We start from the raw sequence: 17,601 nt of genomic DNA, 5'->3' as shown, positions 1-17,601 counted from the left end.
ATATCTAAATTAATAATTAATAGAAAAAAGATCGGCTCAAGAACCAATCATGGCCGACACAGAAACGATGAGAACGAAGAAGAACAAATGACGTTGCAAATGCTTTCAGCTTCAACATCGATCCTGAAAACGAGCAGCTTCCGCCTCTCCCTCCAGCTGCCCCTGTAGGCCGCCACCACGACGTGAGCCACCGCCAGCGCAAACGAGCTCAAGAACAAAGCTTCGATCGCGACCATGTCTTTCCCGTCCGCCGCAAGCCGTGGTCGCCACGGCGGCGACGAAGCCGCCATGCACATGTTGACGGCCTTGAGCAGAAGGTAAGCGATCGAGAGGAGGCTACACAGCGTGGTGAAACCCAGGTACAGTCCTCGGCGCCCATCGCAAACAAGCCATGGTCATATCAAAGTTGCCGATCGGCCACCGGTTGTGCGGCTGAGTAGATCGGTGGTGGGAGGAGATCCGCGCATATATTGTTGAGATTTGATTCATAGTTATCTATCTAGATTATTATCATGAATTATCATGATCCAGTGGTTACATCGGTTGTGCGGCTGAGTAGATCGGTGGTGGGAGGAGATCCGCGCATATATTGTTGAGATTTGATTCATAGTTATCTATCTAGATTATTATCATGATCCAGTGGTTACATGATGAGTGGTTGTCACTAGGTCTTATAAATAGGACCGTAGTTCATGTAGACAGAGATAGAGAAAGAGATAGATAGAGAGTCTGTGTGCACTTGGTATCTTGTAAGTGTTCCTCCTGCTTTTAATACTACAACAGTTTTTTTGAGTCGAAAGGATTTTTTTTACTCGTATCGTAGTATTCTGTTTTTTCCTTGCTCCTCTATCCCCAACATTTATGGTATCAGAGCCTAGTTTCAATCTGAACTGGGCATTATGGCTTTTAACGATAATTTTATGTCTCAACCCCTTATTCCAATCTTCTCGGGCAAAAGCTATGAATTTTGGAGTATCAAGATGAAGACTGCTGTACATGAGACGATCTTCTCAAGAATTGTAGTAGCGACAACCTCAAAGCAAGCTTGGTTGATACTTCAAAATGAATTTCAAGGCTCATCAAGGGTGATTACGGTAAAGCTTCAAACCCTCCGTCGTGAGTTTGAAATTTTGTTCATGAAAAGCAATGAATCGGTGCAAGATTTTCTTTCTCGAGTGACTGAAATTGTTAGTCAAATGAAATCTTATGATGAACATCTTCCTGATCATATAATTGTTGCAAAAGTTTTGAGAAGTTTAACTCCGAAATTTGATCATGTTGTTGCCACAATTGAGGAATCAAAAGATTTATCTACTTATTCATTTGATGAACTAATGTGTTCCTTGCAAGCACATGAAGTAAGGTTGAACATGTCACTTGAAAAAAGTGAAGAAAAAACGTTTCAAGTTAAGGGAGAGTCTTCTATTTCAAAAGAAGAAAAAAAATCAACAGGAAGAGGACGTGATAGAGGAGGATTTCGTGGTAGAGGAAATGGAAGAGGAAGATGACACCTTGATGAACAAGGGCAATCAAATTATGATAAAAAAAATTACAAAAGTGGAATTCAATATCACTATTGTAAAAAGTTTGGTCACATGAAGGCAGATTGCTGGAAAGCAAGTAAGCTATGTGGAGAAAAATGAAGAAAATAGTAAGTTGTTTATGACTCATTCACAAATTCAGAACATCTCAAATGATATTTGGTTTTTGGATAATGGATGTTCTAATCATATGTCAAGCATAAAATTAATATTTAGAGATATTGATGAGACTCACAAGTTGAATGTTAGACTTGGAGATAACAACTTGGAGATAACAAGCAAATCCACGTGGAAGGGAAAGGAACAATTGAGGTGAAGACAAATCAAGGGAAGGTAAAATACCTTGATAATGTTTTCTTTGTTCCTACTTTATCACATAACTTGTTGAGTGTTGGACAATTAGTAAATGATGGATATTCAGTAATATTTGATGATGGTTCATACACTATTAGAGATAAGAAATCTGGTTTGATTATAGTAAATATTTGTATGACATAAAACAAGATGTTTCCACTTGATGTGTCAAATATTGAAAGACATACGCTTATAACAACTCAAAAGAATGAGTTTAGTTTATGACATTTAAGATATGGACACCTTAACATTAAAGGTTTAAGGTTGTTAAGTAAAAAAGGAATGGTTTTTGGATTGCCTAAGATTAATACACTTGATGTATGTGAAGGATGTATTAATCTTAGGCAATCCAAAAACCATTCATTTTTTACTTAATAACCTTAATCATTTAATGTTAAGGTGTTCATATCTTAAATGTCATAAACTAGACTCATTCTTTTGAGTTGTTATAAGCGCATATCTTTCAATATTTGACACATCAAGTGGAAACATCTTGTTTTGTGTCATACAAACATTTACTATAATCAAACCAGATTTCTTATCTCTAATAGTGTATGAACCATCATCAAATATTACTGAATATCCATCATTTATTAATTATCCAACACTCAACAAGTTATGTGATAAAGTAGGAACAAAAAAAATATTATCAAGGTATTTTACGTCATCTTCTTGTTGATTTTTCTTCTTCTTTTGAAGTAGAAGACTCTCCCTTAACCTGAAATGCTTTTAATTTGTGTTTCACCTTTATTGGTCTCCCAATTCCAACTTGCCCTTTCATCAAACATAACATTTCTGTTAATAATAACAGGGTTATATAATCGATATGCTTTCGATTGTAAAGAATAACCAATTAAAATGTATTTCTCTGATTTTTCATTAAGCTTATGATGATTTTGTGAATTCACTAAAGCATAAGCAATACAACAAAAAATTCTCAGATGTCTAACACTTGGTTTCATACCATACCAAGCCTCAAAAAGAGTTCGATTCATAACAGCCTTTGTTGGTGAAATATTCAACAAATAAACTGCTGTTGCAACTACTTCTGCCCAAAACTGATTTGGAAGATGTTTTCTTTTAAGCAAACTTCTTGGCATTTCAACGACAGTCTGATTCTTATGCTCAACTACACCATTTTGCTCCGGTATATATGGTGCTGTCAATTCTCTGTGAATACCATTTTCTTCACAAAAGGAACTAAACTCATTAGATAAAAATTCACCACCTCTATCTGTCCAAAGTGTCTTTATATATCTACCACTTTGTCTTTCTACAAGCGCCTTGAATTTTTAAAAATTATCAAATGTTTCAGATTTCAATTTCAAAAAATATACTCAACTCATGCGACTATAATCATCCGTAAACAATAAACTTGGATTGCCTAAGATTAATACACTTGATGTATGTGAAGGATGTATTTATGGCAAACAAAGTAGAAAACCATTTCCTATTGGAAAAGCATGGAGAGCATCTAATTGTCTTGACTTAATTCATGCTGACTTATGTGGACCTATGAATACAAAATCATTTAGTGGAAGTCAATATTTTTTATGGAACATCCTCACCAAATCACTTCCACTACGAAAGCATATTTATTTTATGTCACAAATTGGTGTATGCAACTATGAATCAACGGGGAGTGTTGAGATTTGATTCATAGTTATCTATCTAGATTGTTATCATGATCTAGTGGTTACATGATGATTTCAATAACCACTTCAATCATGATCTAGTAGTTATAAGGTGGTTTCATTAACCACCTCATGATCCAGGAATTATAGGGTGGTTGACACTAGGTCCTATAAATAGGACCGTAGACAGATAGTGTGCATCTTGTAAGTATTCCTTCTGCTTTTAATACTACAACAGTTTTCTTGAATCGAAAGGATTTTTTTTACTCGTATTCTGTTTTTTCCTTATTCCTCCATACACCAACATATATGTTACACAGGATCAAAAGCATCTGCCTGCGGAGACCAAAGGCAAGTCAACCAGCGAGGTCCGGAAGTCGAAGCTCTTCAGCTGGGCAGAGAGCACCGAGGCGGAGATAGGAGAATTCGAGTCGGCGGAGAGCACGGCAGCCAGCGGCAGAAGCAGGTCGATGACGGCAGCAAGCAGCGGCGGGGCGACGAGGAGGAGGAGAGAAGCCAGCGTGGCCAAGAGAAAGAAGAGAATCTTGGCCCATCGCCACGGCCGGCTCCATGACCACCTCATCCAGTGGGAGCCCGTCGTCATCGACTTCCTCTCCATGCATCCAGTGGTCGATCCGTAGGACCAACAGATTAAACTGACTACGCCGGAAGCCGCGCAGAATTCGCATCAAAGAATCTGCGTTGACTCGCCAACCGCATCACGCCTTTGCCGTGTTGGCGCACTGCACGCAGCCTCCACCGATGTTTCTAAATCAACTGCGTGGGTAGGTTAAATTGCAGTGCAGATGAGAAGAGCCTTCTCTCAAATATGAGGATCACAAATCACTAGCTCGGTAGAACAGAATTCAGCAGAGAAATTAAAAGAAATAAAAGGGTTGAGGAGAGACATAAAGGTCAACCGCGTAGCTTATGGAATACTTCATCGTACGACATCACGAGCCGATAACAGAGGAGCTCATGGCTGGGAGAAGCCTTCTCTTTCCCCTTGCTATATTATGATGCGGGAGATGACAACATAGCACATGCCTCTTTCTTGTTCACCAAGAGATGAGGCTGTTTTAGGGATTCAGGGAGGATTTCTAATGCTCCTTTCCTTTCCTGGAAGGAGAAGATTGATTCATGATGCACATTTAGACTCGAGGTTTCATTTGTTCAAGCTGTGAGCCATAACGGATATGGGTAACTTCTCATGCATTATCCGATGACTGTGTTATAATCATATATTTAATGTAATTTCTCATGTGAGCCATAGTAATATGCATATAATCATTAATTTGTATGCACACCTCATGGCTTAAAACAATGCAACTGGAAAAAGAGACCAAATTCACAAAAGAAGTGTAGAGCATTATAATACCAAATCAAATCATCTTCATCTTCTTACATATTGCATCACTAAAAATTATGTAGTAACCAAATGTATAAGCAATATGGTAATCAAAGCTTACTAATTAATATACATAGCACGAGGTGGACTACATTATCATATTTTCATGTTACATGGGCGTAATTAACTGCTTCCAACCACGTCACAACTCTATAGTTGTGGAAGATCAGCAAGGTAGACACATGAAGAACTGCAAGCTGGCATCTTCACTAGGGTCCGTTGAGGGCAAGGAAAGTGCCATGATAAAGAGTCTCCATTTTTGCTGCTGATGGTTGAGCTCGCGAATCTTAAACTTTGATCTTCTTGACATAAATTAGCAATATCATTTTAAACAAAAAAAATAAGAAGAAGAAGAAGAAACATCATCAACAGCTCTGCAGATGGATGGCCAAGAAAGACCAACAGGCATGACTTTGGGTCATCGGATGTGACTTCTTCCGAGTGATCTTGCTCCAATATCACTGCCGGTGTTCTGGCCATGAAGATTTCCATTAGCACACAGTAATATTTCATTTGCAAACTAATTTTATGAAGACAAGAATATAATTAAGAGTGTCGAGGCTAAATTGAAGTCTATATCATGAGATATCTCAAGGTAAAGAAGACCCAAAGGTAATGACACCTAGCGATGGACTTGCCATAATAAGCTTTATTTACCTGAGATTTAGGAGAAGGAAATACATTCCAAAATCTGAGGGTTTCATCACCAGCACCTGTGACAATGGTCTGCGAGATGAAAGACAGCTGATGAGCTACATCTTGCCACCAGCAGTAGTAAAATTTAGATACAAAAGAGAAATAGTTACTTGTCCATCAGGAGAGATAGCGAGGTACAAAACCCTGTAGGTATGTCCAGTGAGTGTTGCAAGCTACAAAACAGAACATGTTGTTACAGAAAAATGACAACCTTTAGCATTGTGTTCAGTCGACATAAAACATGGGAAGACAACAAACCTTGGACATGGTTGGGTATCGCCAAACAATTATTTGGTTTTGGGAATAACCATGGGTGCTGACAAGTTCATTAACATTCTTTGACCATACAAGATTGCAGACCTGCATAAGGGGCGATGAAAATGTTTGGTTGTTCCCCAACTATACACTCAACATGTATACAAGAACAAAAACAATCAACCAATCTTGAGAGAGAAGAAACTGTGTTTATAGTTGGAAAAAATCAGCAACATCATCATTCACTATTTCATGAGTAGTTTAACAACAACATTCATAGGAGATGAATAGGAAATTGTTGCAGATTCTTAAAGGTCAAAATGTCTGGTATTTCCTTGCTCTCTGTTTTGAATAGTGATTATGTTAAAGGTATATACTTTCAGGGAAAAAACAATGAAACAAATGAAAAGTCAACAAGGAAATAAAAGGGGATAAAACTAGCTCTAAGAATCCAGATAATCTGTACATAAAGTGACATCTTCTTTTTGAATCTCTCTTGAACCATTTATGGATTACCACAGATCTTCTATGCTGCCAAAATTAGAAACAAATGAATATTCCATGAAATTGATTTCATTTGCGTTCAGTATCTACACTCTTAATGCTTTAAAAGCCCCTGACGATACACTTCTGGGAATCCCTTCTAACTGTAATCCATCAACTGTATAGAACACACCATATTCCCTGAAATTGATTTCTCAGAAGCCTGCCAGTTACAGTAAGGACAATTCACATTCTCTTGATAATTTTTTGATATATCTAAGAGACCAACACTAGGACCTAAGTCAGGATAGATAATGCTAAGAATAAGTTCATCCAATTGAATTTTTCTTCCCACCATTTAATACTGTTATTACTTCTAAGTTCTAACTACATTTTTTATAGGGTTTCGAGTATTTTGACTGGGCTACACTAGCTCTTTCCAAGAATTTAGTTTGTCTTCATGGCCATGTAACTAGATAATGCAAATGCCATTACATCCTTATTATTATTTGTAATCATGTTCTTTTTGTCCTTCCACTCCCTCTCCTGGCACCTTGTGTTGAGGATGTAGAGGAGCCTTGAGGATGCATTTTGATTTCTCTGGGCATTCCAAAACCAGATCGACAACTTCTATATTCTCAATAGGCATTGCCTCTAACTTTACGCAAATGTGATCCTTTTATGCTTCTACTGTTCTCGATACTCTAAGACATGCATCTACATGTAAATTCTGCTACACTATTTTTTATATGCTATAACCTAAAGAATTATCAACTTCAAAACTATGGTTGAAATTTGAACTGAAAGTCTGAAACAAACACAAGCAAATCATGCCTATTTAACTTATCATGTGAATAAGACACAGATTTGAAACTCTTACAGAAGTTAAAGCTAGGGCATAATGTCCGAAACACAAACTATGATCTAGAGTTACCATCAGAATACAACCAGAAACAACAGAGAAGATGCATGGTGGGAAGACAGTCCTTATGTTCCATGTTAATCTCAGCTATTCTTGTAAGCTGATCCTCAAATAATCATTCCAAATTAACTATTTAGAATCAGAAACAATTTTTTGGATATGACATGATAATTATCACACATGCGGAAATTTGTTGTTTGTCTTGTACAAGTGCAAGAAATAGTAAAAAAACATCCAAATAGTAGCGGGTGTTAAATGGTGAAAAGATACCTGGCTTCCAGTGTCAATACAGCTTAAGTGAGAGTTGGTGACAGTGTTCCAGAACCGAATACATCGATCTGCAGTTCCTCCACCTGATGCTAGAAGTCCATGTACATGCGGTGACCAAGCAATTGCTTTTACCGCTGCAGTATGCTCAGAATACTTCAATACTGGCTGTGTTGAATGTTGATTCCACACAAAAAGCTGACATGAGAAAAGATGAGAAGGTTACTTTTGGAATGTATATAGATTTGTTGTCAGGAGTAAATAAATCATAAACCAACATTTACAAAAAATAACAAAGAAACACAACTTACTCTGTTGTCATTTCCACCGGATGCAAGCTCACGATTATCATGAGACCACTTCAATCCACAAACCTTTGAAGATAAATCAGCATAAGAACACACGAAAGAAAACATAGGAGGGGGATATATTTTGTAAAGTTATTTTAAAAAAATATATTAGGAAAGAGTCAGAAATTATCTAAAACATAAAGATCTTCGAAGAGATTAAAAATTTTGATGCTCTAGACAAGAGGCACTCCATAGAGAAAATTCTCTCGGTCATTGTTTAAATAAATTACCTCTGATTTGTGCCCTGTCAGCTTGCTAACAAAATCTTCTCGGGCACGAATATCACGTTGAAGAATTATCTTGTCTCTACTACCTGAAGACAACAATGATGAACTCCATGCAAGAGCTCCAACTCGCAATCGATGGCTCTCCATTGTCCTTATCCTCCGACAACGAGATGCATCCCATATCTGTATCAAATAATAGATAAAGGTTACAAACATTATGATGTCACCCTTAGGCGTGGATCACACAAATTGAAAAGATACCTTCAGCTATAAACATACAAAAGAGAAAACTGTAAGTTAACTTACATTCTGAGTCCAACAAAAAAATTAGCAAACCATACAAATATTACCAAAATAAACATCACAAATTATGTTTACTTCCATGACAAAATGATATTGGAACACCTATGAACAATATTATAAGTGCCAACCACATGAACAATTTGTTCAAGAGTAAATTTAAGAAACAAAATAAATAGATGCAATTAGGATAATTACTATAAAATGCATCTGGAATAAATGAAGCAAACATAATGTAGCAGTTAGACAGCTCCCCTACTAGCTTTAAGTTAGCTTTTGCTTGGTAAAGGATAAACCATTTGCTTCAGAACCATGTCATATAACAAACATATGAAATTTGCAAGCCAAATATATACACACATCTCCCATAAAATTATATCAGACCAGACAGATGTGTGTTAGGTTATACCAAGAAAGCTAATGAGTACTAGCATTAAACTAGCTGTTCTTGTATTATGCAGTTACTATATACTAAGCAAATATGATAATCCCATATAACTTCAAAAGCTGGCACATATTAAGGTTCCATTGTCAAGAATAGAAATGAGATAATTATTTTAGGATATGTGACTAATAGCAGCTTACTTGCTTTGGCAACCATATAGATAGAATGTAAATTGTATGCACCAATGAAATAGCAATGCCCTCAAGGAATATGAGAATTTCAAATAGTGAAGATGTTTACCAACCTTTTAAGAAAAACCAGAGTAACAATTGTCCTACTCAAGAACATGATTAACAATACATTGAATGTAATCACCCTACTCAAATGCTACAATGAAAATATGATCACCCTCATTCTTGCTAAATCAGGTCAGGCAATTACACGAGTACCTGAACTTTCCCCTGGTTTGTTCCAACAGCCAAGTGATTTCCACGCTGTGCCCATCCAACAGAGCATACGCTGTCATCCACGCCCAAGTCACAGAGCTTGGTAACCTGCCGTGATAACCACACAGAACAAAAGAATTATAAATCAGACTTAATTAATGGTGACGTCGCAAGAATGCCAAGAGAAGAAACAGCATAAAAATCTTACCTTGCTACTGCAGGCATTCCAAAGATACACGCAATTACCCAAGCCAACAGCCAACACATTGTGTGAAGACCAGTCGACGAGGTTCAGGTAGAAATCGTCTTGCAATGCCGGAGCATCCAGCACCTAAAAACCAACAGCAAACAATTTCATCCAAATACAATCTTTCTCGAATGGAATGGGCAACCCTGTCAAATCCAAGCATGGAAAATACCCACCTTGTAAGGTGATCGCGGCACCTTCCTCGGCGCCCGCGGGTGAATATGCGAGAACCCGGGAAGCTCATCCTCAAACTGCTCTGCAAGGGAGTACCGGGGCACCTCAGCCTTGTACCTAAAAATATTCCTACTAGGGGTCGAAAAGGCCACAGAGGACGAGGTGGATGAGGAGGAAGAAGGGCTTCTCCCGGCCACCGCAGATGACGATCGGTCGGGCGTGGCCGGCGGCGCAACGCCCTGATCCAGCCCAAAGAGGACAGCCCTAAGCAGGGCCGCATAGGCGCCGGATCCGTCTTCCCTACCAGCGTCCGAGGAGGAGGAGGAGGAGGCGGAGGGCGGGAGGGAGAGGTAGAAGAGAGCGAAGTTGGATCCTGCGCGGCTGGGGATGAATCGGTCGCTATAGATGGTGCGCGAGGAGGAGGAGGAGGGGGCAAGGGGGCGGGAGGGGGTCTCGACGAGGTAGGAGGGCCGGGAGATCGAGGACGGTGGCCGGGGCTTGGAGAAAGGAGAATGAGGGTTCTCCACAGGCGGCGGCGATGAGAAGGCGAAGGCCGGAGACGAGGCGGCGGCGGGGGAAGCGGACGAGGAGTCCATCGCAAAGGAAGGGACCACAGGAAGCCTGTGGAGCTGTTTCTTGCCTTTTATTGATACTACCACCAACCGCCCCCGCGAAACACACCCCCTCCTCTCCTCTCCTCTCCTGCTACTACCCTTCTTGATGTAATAATATACATGTATCATCAATAATAATCACTTTTAACCTCTCCCTACACTCGTAGTAGCGATCTCTACCACGACTTCACGGACGATTTCCCACTACGGACCGCACATCAAAAAAACGCAACGTCCGGATCCAACACTCCCGCCGCTCGATGGACGACACGTGTTTAATCGTATATTGAATCGTCGCGCTGGTTCGTGAATCAGCGTTCTGTTTCCTTTTCGGGGCCTCACATGGGCCAGTGGGTGACGGATGGCACGTGGTGATCCGGATCCGACCTGATCCAAGGGGAAGAATTTAAGTAAGCTTCCTCAGCCCATATCTCGGTTACCGACGAACATACCCGTGTGATCGTTGGTCATATCGCACGGGTAAACGAGGGTACACTGTGTAGGAGATCCAGCTTTGATCTCGCCAACCTGGGTCGGATTCGGGCGGGCTCATCAAGCCACATGCTGACCTGACTCCGAATGTCGAAGCATTGATCTACCTGCATGCAGAATTGAAATGTCACACCTTAAGATTCACAAGTGTTTACAATGGAGGCTTCATGCATTAGCCAAACCACAGTCTGCTAAGCTGTGTTACAGTTTCGTATGTATGCAATGTACACAACGCAAGACTCGATAAACACAAGGGAACAGTTAGTTAACTGTGTCTTGATGAGATTACAGCGGAGGACCGAAGCGGACACATCCATGAGCAGGTGTTACAGGTGAAAGCACTCGTAGCAGTGAGTACAGTGGAAGATGACAAGCTATGAGGAAGCTGACAAATGAACCTCCACCGTCACAAGGATCGCTCTTTCTCCTTCAACGTCCACCCTCTCCTTTCCTCGCGCAGCGACGACCGAGGTGGCGATGGAAGAGAAGGCACCCACCGTGGTGGTGGAGAACATGGACTCGTGTGTGTATATATACATATATACCGCTGCTTTAAGTATTATTCTCTCAGGTGCCAAAGAAACTCGCCAAGCATCAGTATATATATACCGCTGTTTCTACAAATATCTTTCCCCGGCATTTCTATTGTTTCAAGAATCTCTCGAAGAAAATAAAAGAAAAAAAAGGAATAAGATGGAAATGAAAAGTAACTAGTAATTGTGTAATCCTTCTTATTTCTAATTTTCTTTCAATATTTTAAGCATCCATTATATTTATAGAACTATTTTAGAAGTAAATATTTTTTATTATTATTTATTAGGAAATAACAAATACTAAAAAGTATTAAACGGAATCAATTCATCTCGCTAGAGGATTTTCCTTCAAGTGTTTAGGTCCATATCACCTTCTTGAAATATGCTGAAAGTTAAATATTTTGATCTTAAAAATATTAAATTATATCAATGATTTTATTTTGTTTTATTTATTCAGCCCCCCTAGAGGCCAAATAGTGCAATATCACCTTCTTGCAAGCTAACTATTTTGACCTCTCCGGCTAAGTCCAAAATGTCATGAAACAACCAAGAAACCATGGTGCAACATTAACATTGTTGATAGCCATCGTGCATACTGTGTATTGCTAATTATACATCATCCTGTTTTATACCGCTATTTATAGTTTTATTCTACAAAGTTACGTATAGTTTGGTCCATCACATGCATTGTGTTTCTACAAGTATAACCTAAATGACTAAGGAACAAAACGACGTAGCTGCACTGTCTCTTTCCCCCGGCATTTGTGTTGTTTCAAGATTCTTTCTAAGCCAAAAATAAAAATAACATGAAAAGTAGATGGGCATGAAAACATGATTATGGAGTGAAATTAGATCACTCGGAAAAAAAAATAATAATGAGTCAATCTAATAGAATGATTGACTCATTAATTTAAAATACTTTACTGTAAATTAATAATCATATAATATAATTTTTCGACTTGTGACGTGCGACATATCGGTAGTACTGTTACGTGCGCTACGTGTGGTCAAAACGTGGAAGAGAGGCGGCGAAGAAAGGGGATGCCAGTTGGAGGCAGCAACCTCAAGGCGAGACGGATGGATGCTTTGGTCCCGGAAATGATGCGTAAGGAGAAAAAGGAAAGCCCGACAACCTAAACTCACCACAAATATGGCAAAAAAACTGACCACAGCACCAGAAAAGCAAGCGGAATAAGAGAACAGGACGACACAGCTTTACAAGAAAGAAAGATGCCGATACTCGTTTAAACATCAACAACAATACCACAGGTGAGGACAAAGGTGTCACTGCGAACCCAAACGCGAGCGAGCGGGCGAGAGAGAGAGAGGGGTTTTAAATCAGTGGGCGAGGAGGAGGAGCGAGAGAGCACCAGCGACGTTACTGCTTGCCTGACAATTCTCTCAATGCTTGTTGGGTATGGCTGGAGAAAGAGACAAACTTCTTTTTTCCACCACCACAGTAGCAACGCTGCTACAACGACTACGTGGGTTGCAACAATTGGATTGATCCCTTCCATCGCTTCGAGCTTTCACTACTTTAGATTATCCCATCTCCTTTTATTTCTATCGGGTGGCTTGTCAATGGGGCAAGAAGGGGTGGTGCCTGTGCCCTCGGAAAGGGGTAGGTGCCGCCAGCCTTGTCCTTCTTCTTCTTGCTATTTCCGCAGAGATCCGCCACTTCCCTTTCTGTGACTCCTTATTGTTTGGTTCTTCTGTTGCCTAAACTAGAGCATCTGCTTCATCTCAGACACACCGAAAGAGGGAGAGAAGAAACGACGTCAATCGTCATGGTGAAGGGGAAGAGGGTGATACAGCGGATAGAGAACGCGGCGAGCCGGCAGGCGACCTTCTCCAAGCGGAGAAACGGGCTGGCGAAGAAGGCCTTGGAGCTTTCCGTGCTCTGTGATGCCGAGGTCGCGCTCATCATCTTCTCTTCTCAGGGAAAACTCCACGACTTCTCCAGCTCCAGGTTCTCTTTCTGCATACACTAATTCCCCTCTCCTCCTCTCACTCTCTATCTATCTACCTATCTATATAATCGAAAAGGATGAAAGAAACCTAATACAAGTAGCCACATAAATCATCATCTGCCAGCAGCGGCTTCTTCCCGTGTCTGTGATCATTTGACACAGCTGCAGATCCTTAGGAGATAAATTATTGACATTATCTATACGGATGATGACCTGAAAACTACAAGGATCGATCTCCACTCAGAAACGTTCCTTGCATCCTTGCGCCATAATCTCCAGCTTTTTCCTTCTCCTTCTCCTCTTCTTTTCTAAGCAAATCCTTGTGATTCAGTTTGCTTTGGACTGCTGAAATGGGGCTCCGAATGTGAATCCATAAATTTTTTTCTGTGGCCATAACAAGTATTTGTAGATTTCTACAACAAATTAATGTCAGGTAAACAAAAGAGAAGGAAAGGTATGGAACTCAAATCCATGAATCAGCAGTCCGTACCAAATTCATGCAATTGGTTCCCTTTCATCCCCTCGTTTACTCAAGTTTTGCTGCATAAACATTTTGTTTCTTTTCTTCTTCTCAACATAGAATTAATAACATGATGAATGGAAGACTCTCTAGCTAAAACATATGGTAGAATTTACTGCAGGCAGTACATGTTTGGTTAGCTATCAGTTATATGCATGTCCCACTCAATTACAATTAGGTAAAAGCTATTACCAATGTTAGAACAAGATTATGATACTTATGCATATAAAAATTTTATTTATTCCTAAATAAGATTAGAAAAGGATTAATGCCGGTCTTCTTTTATGATTATAATTTTAACGTTCGTCGTAACAATTGCAGAAATATTTTTTTTTTATTTAAGTGAGATTATTATGCATACATTGCTTGAATACGTCAGAATTAAGTTCTTTTCTTCAATATCGATGGCGAGGATTGATCAATAAAGGGCATTTGTATGTTCATGAACACATTGCATGATGCTTGGCTTGTGTTTTGGATGTCTTGTCCATGGAATGTTTAGCTAAAACAAAACAAAGTGCTTCTTGACTTGAAACATGAGGTAAAAGTAAGAACTATGATATCTAGATGGTGAACTGACATTGACACCTTGTAATTACAATGCACATTAAAATGACTATAGCTCTCATCACGCCTCTGTTGCTCCAAAAATTTCCTTACTCTGGCTTAGCTCCACAAATCCTATACGCTTCGACACAACACGACTTAATATTAATCCACTTATCATGAAGTCTTTCATATTATTATATTTTTTACTAAATTATTGCCCAAAAAAAAAGCTTTGGTGCGAGTAGTATTGCTCCATTAATGACTAAAGCTGTTATCTTTATGTGGAGAGTAAAACTATGTACAAGGCTGCTTCTTTATTACTAAAATTCATGCATTTGAAGTATCATTCATTTTAAATATAGTTTTGTAAAGTGCACTTATGGTGAATTATGTTTAAGAACTTCAACTGTGAGCTAGTTTAGCTTGTAAAGATGTCAACCATTAATACCAATAGTCATTCTTAAGAGTTCTTTGTGACTTCACTGTCATTGTTAAAAACTAATATGCTTTTGTCTTATGTTTTGGATCTTCAGTGTGCTTGAAACAATCAAGCGTTATAGAGCACATTCAAGGGAAGACACCATTAGCACATCAATGGAACATGACATCGAGGTGCAGCATTCCTTTGTAGACCTACAAAGCCATTTTTCCCTTTTTCTTCATTTGAGATTATTTCTAGGGTGAATTTTAAAGTAAAATTGAAGTATGAGACTGATATTTTTACATAAGCTGATTTCTTGATGATCAAGAAAGTCGATAATTCAAATTGGTGCTTTATTGCTTAAAAATAATGTCAATTGTGTAGTTTAGACATCACATCAAGTTAGATTGGGTTATTGGAAAAAATATCTTATATTTGACTTTTTATCTTTTATATCTTAATGAATTCGTTAAAGCATTTTGGTTTCCATCGATGTAAAAGAAGAGAATTTCGATAACTTAATATCTCTATCGGGAGTATTAAACTGTAACATGATATTGAAGTAGAGGCCAATTTTTTAGCGATAGTTTGCCATATTGATAGTTTTTAAGTTGTCGATGAAAAGACAGTAAAAATATATATTTGGAGAGAGAGAGAGAGAGAGAGAGAGAGACTATACATGCATTTTGTCATATTGGTTATCTTGCTATGTTCGAAGAGTTTACTGTGTGAATTTGAAGGAACTGAAACATGAAGAAGCATGCATGTCAAAGAAGATGGAACTTCTGGAAGCTTCAAAACAGTGAGTTCTAGTGCGATATTCTGCTCTTTTTCTATTTTATTTACGTTTTTTTTTCCCAATAGATGGAAGAATTTCATGTGAATAAAGCTGAGAACTGGAGAAATATGTTGATCCAGGAAGCGCTTGGGCAAAAATCTTGAGTCATGTTCGTTCGAAGAACTGCATGAGTTAGAAGGCCAGATAGAACAAGGCTTATGCGACATCAGAGTTAGGAAGGCAAGTCAATAGCAGAAACTACATTCTATGTTAGATTTGTCGACAAGCTAAATGCTTACCATTTACAAACTTCAGTATCATTTGCTACAAGAGCGGATAGCACAGCTCAAAGAGAAGGTAGATCACTTGAGCACTGCTGCACTCTCGTTTTTATCCAAATCCTTAGCTAAGACTACTGAATCACTATGTTCAGGAGTGTTCCTTAATCAAGGAGAACACACTACTGCGTATCGAGGTATGCATTTCTGATTGCATAGTTTGGCAAAACAACTTCATTTACGTTGTTGGCAAATCAACAGAGCAATTGAACTCCACATAATTTGGAATCTTTTAGTGTCTGAAGTCCATGGGACTGCCTCACTCACCATTTACTGCTTCAAAGGAAGTTCTATCACACAGCAGACTTGTTCAAGACACCGATGTAGAGACACAGTTGTGCATTGGATGGCCTGGAAGAGGAAGGACCCGTGACAACAGGTGATTGATTTCTTGGCAATCCTCCAATTTCCGTGGAGATCAAATGTATTGTATGCAGATTATTCAAGGGTACAATCCTAACATATGGATATCACAGTCGCTTATTAGCCTTAATATTTTCAGTTGATGAAGACCATATTCGCCTTAATCTTTATAGCTTTGATGCAGTCCACCCGACTGGTGCATATTTTCCTAACATATGGACATCACACTCTCACTATTCTTCCTTCCTCTTCTTCTCAATCAAACCTCGCACCACATCACAATGCAACACTGCACAAGGAGAGCATCGTTAGCAACAGGACTGCCACGGCTCTCCCTCCACGACTGCAGCATTCAAGTGCAAGAGTATTAATTACTGACAGAATCTATATTTTATTGTATGGTACCACGGTCAGGCTGCTGCCGAGCAAAGAAACACAAACGCATGTTGCTCCTGTTCTTTTCTCGAGAACGATTGACTGGTTAATCTTAGTGTCATGGTGGAGAGACATAGACATGGATTCGCTGAGGTTGTCTCAAGTAGCGGCAACACATGGTAGACAATAATATCTATCATGCAGGAACTGCTAATTGGCAAAAGGAAGCTTGTGTTGGAGAAACTTGAACTGAGAGCTGACCGAGAGCAGGTTCATTGCCTGAGCTTTGTCTGGTCTGTCACGAGAGCGAATCTTAGTACAAGCTAACGCGAGCAGTTAATTTATGCTGCATAAGGTTAACTAAGTTGTCCACGCTACAACGACTGACTTCACTCTTCTCAGTGTAATAGCTACAGAGTCATGGAGACAATGGCCCATATAGATTGAGCAGCAATAATGTATGACAACCGTGCTTTCATGCTAAATTAGCATCAGAAATCTTAATCCCATCATCAGTAATTGTGTAAAGCTCAGGAAGCCATAAGTTTAAACGAGCTTTACCGATACTTTGTTTCCGCTTCTCTCGAACAAAAGATTGTGCTGAGTAACTATCTGACTGCCCATTGACCCAACATATCGGACATCCTTAGTTTCCTATTAATCTCCTCCACCGAAATAATCTGTCACTATAATCCCACTACAACAGTGTCTTTGCTTCTAAGCAATAGACGAAGCGTCGCCCTCATGATCTTTCCCTCTCATCCGTATCCACTGGATGTTTCCAGCACCAGCCGCCAGCCAGAGAACCCAAATATTGGCTGTGGGAATCAAAGTTGAACAATGCAACGTGATTAATGCAGCATGAGAATTAGCAACAGTTACGAGAGACAACCGGGATCTAAACACAGTTCCATAAAATAAAAATATTCATTGAATTAAAAGGAAGAATGCTTAGGACT

At 39.3% G+C, this 17,601-nt stretch overlaps 3 protein-coding genes across 4 annotated transcripts; 1 reads left to right on the top strand and 2 right to left on the bottom strand.

The window, feature by feature from the left end:
* Positions 1–47: 47 nt before the first annotated feature.
* Positions 48–4,295, bottom strand: LOC135627598 (uncharacterized). The gene is made up of 2 exons (XM_065133722.1): positions 3,855–4,295; positions 48–383 (listed from the first exon to the last, which is right to left on the bottom strand). Exons 1-2 carry the CDS (start codon positions 4,146–4,148, stop codon positions 48–50), a joined length of 630 nt encoding a protein of 209 aa, XP_064989794.1. The 5' UTR covers positions 4,149–4,295.
* Positions 4,296–4,876: 581 nt separating this feature from the next.
* On the bottom strand, positions 4,877–10,389 carry LOC103972046 (B-type cell cycle switch protein ccs52A). Its single transcript, XM_009386239.3, has 10 exons — positions 9,692–10,389; positions 9,477–9,599; positions 9,272–9,376; positions 8,141–8,320; positions 7,872–7,934; positions 7,564–7,758; positions 5,892–5,993; positions 5,744–5,806; positions 5,595–5,663; positions 4,877–5,409 (listed from the first exon to the last, which is right to left on the bottom strand). The coding sequence occupies exons 1-10, from the start codon at positions 10,283–10,285 to the stop codon at positions 5,356–5,358; spliced, it is 1,548 nt and encodes a 515-aa protein (XP_009384514.2). The 5' UTR covers positions 10,286–10,389; the 3' UTR covers positions 4,877–5,355.
* Positions 10,390–12,813: 2,424 nt separating this feature from the next.
* LOC103972045 (MADS-box transcription factor 50) lies at positions 12,814–16,414 on the top strand. 2 transcript variants are annotated; one of them, XM_018820709.2, is made up of 8 exons: positions 12,814–12,949; positions 13,076–13,297; positions 14,901–14,979; positions 15,529–15,590; positions 15,707–15,806; positions 15,882–15,923; positions 16,000–16,041; positions 16,141–16,414. In XM_018820709.2, exons 2-8 carry the CDS (start codon positions 13,116–13,118, stop codon positions 16,285–16,287), a joined length of 654 nt encoding a protein of 217 aa, XP_018676254.2. In that variant the 5' UTR covers positions 12,814–12,949; positions 13,076–13,115; the 3' UTR covers positions 16,288–16,414. The 2 variants fall into 2 exon arrangements, with proteins under 2 accessions (XP_018676254.2, XP_009384513.2); XM_009386238.3 differs by having other exon boundaries at positions 12,819–12,949; positions 13,057–13,297.
* The last annotated feature ends 1,187 nt before the right edge of the window (positions 16,415–17,601 follow it).

This window comes from Musa acuminata, chromosome BXJ2-11 (assembly GCF_036884655.1).
Source record: "Musa acuminata AAA Group cultivar baxijiao chromosome BXJ2-11, Cavendish_Baxijiao_AAA, whole genome shotgun sequence".
In the NCBI taxonomy this organism is placed as follows: domain Eukaryota; kingdom Viridiplantae; phylum Streptophyta; class Magnoliopsida; order Zingiberales; family Musaceae; genus Musa; species Musa acuminata.
This window is presented reverse-complemented; position numbering and strand designations above follow the sequence as displayed.

Bases quoted from the DNA above. Each gene is read 5' to 3' on its own strand.
- LOC135627598 (XM_065133722.1), bottom strand. From the start codon at position 4,148: ATGGAGAGGAAGTCGATGACGACGGGCTCCCACTGGATGAGGTGGTCA. The intron at 384-3,854 runs TGATCCTGTGTA...CCATGGCTTGTT, and splicing joins TCTCCGCAGGCAGATGCTTT to TGCGATGGGCGCCGAGGACT.
- LOC103972046 (XM_009386239.3), bottom strand. From the start codon at position 10,285: ATGGACTCCTCGTCCGCTTCCCCCGCCGCCGCCTCGTCTCCGGCCTTC. The intron at 8,321-9,271 runs GTACTCGTGTAA...TATTTGATACAG, and splicing joins CAAACCAGGGGAAAGTTCAG to ATATGGGATGCATCTCGTTG. The intron at 7,759-7,871 runs GTAAGTTGTGTT...TTCTCATGTCAG, and splicing joins CCGGTGGAAATGACAACAGA to CTTTTTGTGTGGAATCAACA.
- LOC103972045 (XM_009386238.3), top strand. From the start codon at position 12,910: ATGGGGCAAGAAGGGGTGGTGCCTGTGCCCTCGGAAAGGG. The intron at 15,591-15,706 runs GTGAGTTCTAGT...ATGTTGATCCAG, and splicing joins CTTCTGGAAGCTTCAAAACA to GAAGCGCTTGGGCAAAAATC. The intron at 15,807-15,881 runs GCAAGTCAATAG...TACAAACTTCAG, and splicing joins GCGACATCAGAGTTAGGAAG to TATCATTTGCTACAAGAGCG.